This window comes from Natator depressus, chromosome 1, assembly GCF_965152275.1.
Source record: "Natator depressus isolate rNatDep1 chromosome 1, rNatDep2.hap1, whole genome shotgun sequence".
Classification (NCBI taxonomy): Eukaryota; Metazoa; Chordata; order Testudines; family Cheloniidae; genus Natator; species Natator depressus.
Genome location: NC_134234.1, coordinates 136,338,962 through 136,346,179, shown reverse-complemented (window position 1 = coordinate 136,346,179; position 7,218 = coordinate 136,338,962). Strand labels below are relative to the sequence as shown.

Here is a 7,218-nt window from a genome sequence, read left to right as displayed (position 1 = left end):
ATAAGTTGAAGAAAAAAGGGTCTTCAGCTTTTTCCCCCTCATTCTTTCTCTAATAAATATTTTCCGTAGTGGAAGGATATGTTTTTTCCCCCTTTTTCTTTTACAAGTATGTTAAAAACATTAATTTAAATTTGGGGAGCCAAACTAGAATCACATTAAGGCTCCCCAGAATATCATAGAAGCATAAAAATTAACGAATGGAAGAATCATCTAAATCCATCCTGTTGTCAATGCATAATTGCTCCCTACAGTATATTCACAAGTTCTTAGTGCCTTGGCTTTATTCCTCACACGCACCAGAGACATATTTGTGGGCTAATAAAGCATCCCTTGTCACCCCTTAATGCTGTAAGAATTTATTTGCAACTCATCACTAATTATTTCCTCTTTTTAAACCCCATTTTTTGGATAGCAGTGAAGTTAAGCAATACAAATCACAGTAGCCAAGATATGGAAATAATCCATTAGTGCGTCTAATCTCTCTCTCTGCCAATGAAAGACTGTTCTTCAAATACATATTGGATAGTGATTTACCCAGTCTGATTTTTATTGTCTCAAGTGATGGGGCACCCAGCACTTTCTTACAGTCTTATAGGAAAATTCACCGCTAGGTTGAATGAGAGAAAACACTGTGGTTAATTTACTTATTTGCTTATCATTTCGTCCCATTACTCCTGTTTATGCACCCTCAGACCACCTTAATACAATTATTCTTCCTTACTGGTGTTTATACTATTCACATTCTTAAAAGTTAAAACTGGTTTCATTTAGTTTACTTTGTGGCAAGGTGAACTTTTGCAAAGTAAGGGTGAGGTCCTGTCTCCACTGCGGTCAACAACGCCAGGATTTCACTCTAAACTTTTTAATAGTATCTCTCTGTGACAGGGTGCTAAGCAGAAAACTGCTTAGCCAACCCTCTGTCACTCCAGCTCCAATTAAGGGAGGTGAATAGGAGCTGGGTAGATCACCTGGCCGGATTGGGAAAGCTGGAACAGCTGCTGTCTCATCAGGCTGGGGCTGGAAGCCAGGGAGGAGCTGGACAGGCTGTAAGCTGCACTAGAGGAAAGGCAGTGAGCAGAAGCAGAGAGAGATAGCTTGTCCCCTTTCTCCTGCCGGTGGACTGTAAGAAGGGGACTATGTGTATGGTGGAAAGGTGGTGGGAACACAACCTGTAAATAAAAGAACCAGGTGAGCACTGCTTCAAGGTCTCTGTGTGACTTTCTCAGCCCAGCGGGCGGCAGGAGCCAGGAGGGCCCTGCAGGGACCCTGTTACACTCTGTCTCTCACACATACACATGCCGCTTGGCATATGCGTTTGCAAATTAAATACTCAAACATCAGCCATTTCAACACACCATCTTTCCATGCCAAAAGTTTCTCTTTTCATACCATCTGTACAAATGACATCCTCAACAAAACACAAGTAGCAAGACAATCTGAAGCTATTGTAGCTTTTTATTTTAACATAGCACCCAGTTTCAATACCATATACATTTTCCAAAATTGGATGTGCATAGTGTAGAATGTTATATATCTTGCAATCTACCACACTAACATTTCTGTAGCTGTGAAAACAAGTCTTCTGGAATATGGTTATCAACTACACTGTCTAAGTAAATATACAAATATATAGTAACCTGAGGGGAACTTTTTTTTTTAAATTTTAGATTAACAATAAGGTTCCCAATACCAATTTTATATCAAATGATCAATAGCAGACAAAGATGTAATACATAGTTTCATGAAGATAATTGAATAAAGAAAAGCTTCAAAATATATATTTCTTTTCATTTGGGATAGTCATGTCTTGAAAAAATAAGTTTTCACTCTAGTTGCTAAAATATGTGGGTTTATTATCCCTCTTTCCCATCCTGACTTTTATAACAACGACTACTTCTTGTCAGTTAAGGTGTATATGTGCTAAGGCTAAAAGACTGGCAGTGCTGGAGAAGTGACGCTCCTCCCTTTCAGACTGGAAGCTTTCACAAACTCTCTTTGTCATGAAATGGGATTTAAACTTGGCAGAAGCAGCTTCTAAAACAGGGAGAGATAATTGCCATATTAAGCTTATCCTAAAGCTTCTTGTGAAGAGTTCCAAATCACAGCCACCCCACAGGGTAGTTCAGTAATGCAAACAGTTGTCCTCCAAGTCTGGGTAGGTATGAAGCAGGGTTTGAGATATGGAAAACTCAGTCGCTAACCTCCCTCATTGCATTCTCAAGATTATTTCTAATTTTAAGCCAGCCACCACCTAAATAAAATTGTCTAACCTGCTTGCATGTGCAAGCGCAGTATGTGAAATGACAAGATATGCTCTGAGACCCTGAGTACCATATGAAGCTTGAAATGTTTAGAAGAAAGCTGAAAAAGTTCCTCTCGCTGAAGTGACCATCTCCCATCCTATAAAACTGTACTTGGAAATAACATTTCAAGTTCAAACTGACATTTCTGAACCTAATAGGGCTGAACTTGCTAATGATTGATATTTTTTAATCCAGCAATATGGGAGCCATAATAAAAGATATTATATAAATGTCCATGGTGTCCTAATACTAGTTTAATAACCAGAACAGTAATCTTTAATATTTAATATCTTTAAACAATGTTCCGTGATTGTCTAGTTTGACTGTTCTATCTTTAAACAGGTCCCCACAACTTGTTCATAGTGTCTGATGTTGAGCCATTATATACATTTAGAACGGAAATAAAATGGCCTGATTTTCAAACAGTTCTTAGCACTTCGTTCCCATTGACTTCAATGGGATTTATGGCTGTTCAGCACTTCTGAAAATCAGGCCATTACAAGTGCTTAATTTTAGGCACCCATGTTTGAAAAGTTTAGCCTAAGTCTACAATTTTGAAATTGCCTATGTGACATAGGAGCCAAAATCACATTTTCAAAAGTGACTTAGGAGCTCGGGAGCCTATGTCTCATTGAAAGTCCTAAGTCACTTAAGCACTTTTGACATTTTTTCCTTATGTCTCATTGAAAGTTAATGGGACTTATGCTTTAAAGGCCTAGGTTACTTTTGAAAAATGGCACTCAGGCACTACTGAAAATGTTAGCCATATGCACCTAAATAAATGGCCTGATTTTCAAAGGGGCTGAGCACCTGTAACTCCCATTACAATATTTTTTTTTAAACCAAAATAACAGCAGGAGCAGATTTTACATCTTCTGTAGGCTATCAGAACTGTTGAAGTACTAGGAAGATACTCCAGGTAACTTAATTCCTGACTTTGTGCTTCAGAGATAAAACATGTCTTAACTCTTCCCTTGCTATTTTGCTTCCCACACTGTGTAAAGTGGTATACCATCATCAATAATATAATTACAGTGGACGAGAAGCTGGATATGAGTCAGCAGCGTGCCCTTGTTGCCAAGAAGGCCAATGGCATTTTGGGATGTATAAGTAGGGGCATAGCGAGCAGATCGAGGGACGTGATCGTTCCCCTCTATTCGACATTGGTGAGGCCTCATCTGGAGTACTGTGTCCAGTTTTGGGCCCCACACTAGAAGAAGGATGTGGATAAATTGGAGAGAGTCCAGCGAAGGGCAACAAAAATGATTAGGGGTCTGGAACACATGACTTATGAGGAGAGGCTGAGGGAACTGGGATTGTTTAGTCTGCAGAAGAGAAGAATGAGGGGGGACTTGATAGCTGCTTTCAACTACCTGAGAGGTGGTTCCAAAGAGGATGGTTCTAGACTATTCTCAGTGGTAGAAGATGACAGGACAAGGAGTAATGGTCTCAAGTTGCAGTGGGGGAGGTTTAGGTTGGATATTAGGAAAAACTTTTTCACTAGGAGGGTGGTGAAACACTGGAATGCGTTACCTAGGGAGGTGGTAGAATCTCCTTCCTTAGAAGTTTTTAAGGTCAGGCTTGACGAAGCCCTGGCTGGGATGATTTAATTGGGGATGGGTCCTGCTTTGAGCAGGGGGTTGGACTAGATGACCTCCTGAGGTCCCTTCCAACCCTGATATTCTATGATTCTATGATAATAAACTACACATACAATGACTGAATTAGGATGGCCCCTTGAGCTCAGTAGAACATTGGAATGCACCTCTAAAAGCTCAGCATCAGAAATGGTATAAACCCTTTTATGTATTAACCCCTATGATTCAGGATGACTAAGGGCCTGTCTACACTTAAAAGGCTGCAGAGGCACAGCTACACCGATGCAGCTGTGCTGCTGTAGCACTTCAGTGAAGACACTACCTACCCTGACAGGAGGCCTTCTCCCATCAGCATAGGTACTCCACCTCCCCAAGAGGTGGCAGCTATGCTGACAGGAGAAGCCCTCCCATCAACATAAGGTTGTCTACACCAGCAGTTAGGTCAGTATAACTGCCTTGCTCAGGGTAGTGGACTTTCCATACCCCTGAGCGACATAATTATATCAACATAAGTTGCTAGTGTAGACCAAGCCTAAGTAACATGTTCCATTGATGGTCATCCAGGTATCCTGATTCATAGTATAAGAAATAATTATAATAGTACTTTGCATGACAGATCTTTGAAAAAGCCCTATGGACTACTTTCCTCCACCCTTACTCACCCAAACAGCTTAATAAAACATTTGTACATTTCTTAAGAATTGAAAAGCTTCTTCCAAACATTCTGGATCACAAATATGGAAAGTGCCACCCAACTCTGTCCTTTAAAATTGTCATTTTGTTACTTAATAAAACGACAAAACAAGAATTAAAAAAAATTAAACTCACTAAAATCTAACAATTCAATTTTATAAATGAAAAGAATGACTCGTATATGCAGTGTTGGTCCCAGGATATTAGAGAGACAAGGTGGATGAGGTAATGTCTTTTATTGGAACAACTTCCACTGGTGACAGAGACAAACTTTTGAGCTACAGAACTTGTCCTCTCACCAACAGAAGTAGGTCCAATAAAGGATATTACCTCATCCGCCTTGTCTCTCTAAGAACGATTGGTGTAAGTTCTGAACATTGTCACTAATAGGGAAGATGATGGCAGATTTCTTCTGCAGCTCACTAGGAGAAGCTGTGATTCTAACTTCATTTAGTCACAAGCCATGGTCATTTCTCTGATTCCAACTGCAGAGCATTAACACAGAAGAAGTCAGAAAACCAAAAATTCAGTTCGTTGTCATAGACACAAACAGTGGTTAGCTAGCTAAGGAGTGACGTATTACCAAACAAACTTTCAGTTAATATAGTTTTACAAATGTGAGGACTGCCCTCCCAACACTGGAGTAATGTTTTATAAACTCTGAATCTATATAAACTTCAGCCAAGGGAGTCTGTGCAGTCACCATGTCAACTTTAAACATTTACATAGATGTCATTCTTGTTTTACGTCTCGATAAAACTTCTGGCTACTCTGCTATTCCACTGCAGCTTTTTCACATTTATCCATTTTGCACTGTATCCTGACAGGAGACTGGCTAGTTATTTCTAATCCACCCTTGGGGAGCATTCCAAAACGAGATGGATAAAACATCAAAAATAATAGAAGAAAATGTATGCCGAGCTTTTGCAAACTTAATGCAGACGCTTAGTTTACATCACTGAACAATGGACTATACAATGCATCTCATGTGGGGCTGCAAGGGGGGAAGGAAAGAAAGAGGACAGCGTGCATGCTATGTTTTCATCAATGCGGCATATGTCAAAGGGGACAGGCTGATTTCATTACTTCTAAAACTACCTGTTATATGAGGATTGGCCCAAAAACTAAAAGGTTCATTAAAAAGAAGACTTAATCCGATGCCCATTGACTTCAACTGGCCCTAGATCAGACCCAGATAGAGTACTATAGCCTTTGACTCTCCCTTTAGAGAAGGGAAAGGTCCTGGGAGCCTCATTCTGTAAGGAGCATCTCCTGTGCGATATTAAGGCCACTCAACGGACAACCCCTTGTAGGATTCATTTCTTCACACCATAGTCATTAAAAATCCTACCTAGAGCATATACATACATTTATTTCATTTGGAATCAAACATCGAGTTCAGGTCCTTTAAAAAACGCAATAGCTAGTTTAACAGGAATGCAGACCAATGCAAACAAACATGAAATAAAACCCATGTCTCCAAAGACCAGCACAATATATGCTTCATTTTAACTTCCATTGGTAAAATTACAATGCTCTTGTTTTAACAAGCACACATTAATTACATACAGAGAAACATGCCCATTTCTAACTTTCCCTGTGGGGTATAGCTTTAAAAAAAAGTTTCTAAAAATCAGCACGTTTCAACACTTTTTAGTTCTCAGAACTCCATTTTCACATGATTTAACTTATAAAACACAAACCCTGCAATATTTATAAGACATAAATGACCAATAATCATAAATGGCACTAAAAAGACAATGAAGTGACGTGATTGTGAATATAGACTTTCTCTTTTGTGTTTTAAAACCACAGACACTACCACCTGGTATAAACCTATGTGAAATCAGAAACGTAGAAGAAACCACCTTAGAATAGAAACTTTAAATATAAAGAAGAATTTTGAATGCATGTAACTTTTAATAATTGACTTTCAAGAAAGTACATAAATCAGGAATTCTTTAAATAAATAAACCACTAATAATTTCAGAGTTATATGACTGATTTTGGTGGTTAACTGCATTTTGTAATATCCTGAAGGACAAGCAGGAAACACCTTTCATTTCTTAGACATAACCTATGGTTTGACATTTATCTCATCTACCCTCTTCATCCGCAAGAGAAAATGTGGACAGTGGTGCGCAAAAAAACAACCACCCCAACTCACATTCCACTTTTCCCAGTGCCATTGCCTCAGTGAAAACTTTACATAGACTTTACATTGTTGTGCTAACCGAGTCAAAAAGTCTTGGCACAAATGTCCATTTATTGCCATTGGATAATGTACTGAAGGTCACAAGACAGTTACAGGACGAAGCTGTTCCAACTGAGTCTCCAATGCAATTCGTTCTTTGTGAACTTCCTGGAGCACAGAATAAAAAGAAATGCTATAACTTTTGTGGTACCCACACATACAAAGCTGCATTATTAAAGAGTAGTCTAGTAACAGCTGGCATTTACAGATCTCAAGTTCATACCACTTACATCACACTTTATAGTTTCAAGGCACCGTACAAACATTAGGTAATTAACCCTCACAACAACCTACTGAGATAAGTTGAATTATTCCCTTTTTACAGATGGGGAAACAAGCACAGAGAGGCCAGGGACTTGCCCAACCTGGC

The 7,218-nt window shown here is 39.2% G+C and overlaps 1 protein-coding gene across 7 annotated transcripts in view; it reads right to left on the bottom strand.

Moving 5' to 3' along the window:
* Positions 1-1,476: 1,476 nt before the first annotated feature.
* REPS2 (RALBP1 associated Eps domain containing 2) overlaps positions 1,477-7,218 on the bottom strand; it is a 177,493-nt gene continuing 171,751 nt past the window's right edge. For all 7 annotated transcript variants that reach the window (XM_074967491.1, XM_074967473.1, XM_074967465.1 and 4 more), the window contains one exon: positions 1,477-6,956. In XM_074967491.1, the coding sequence (XP_074823592.1) occupies positions 6,888-6,956 (69 nt within the window). In that variant the 3' untranslated portion in view covers positions 1,477-6,887. The remainder of the gene's footprint in view (positions 6,957-7,218) is intronic.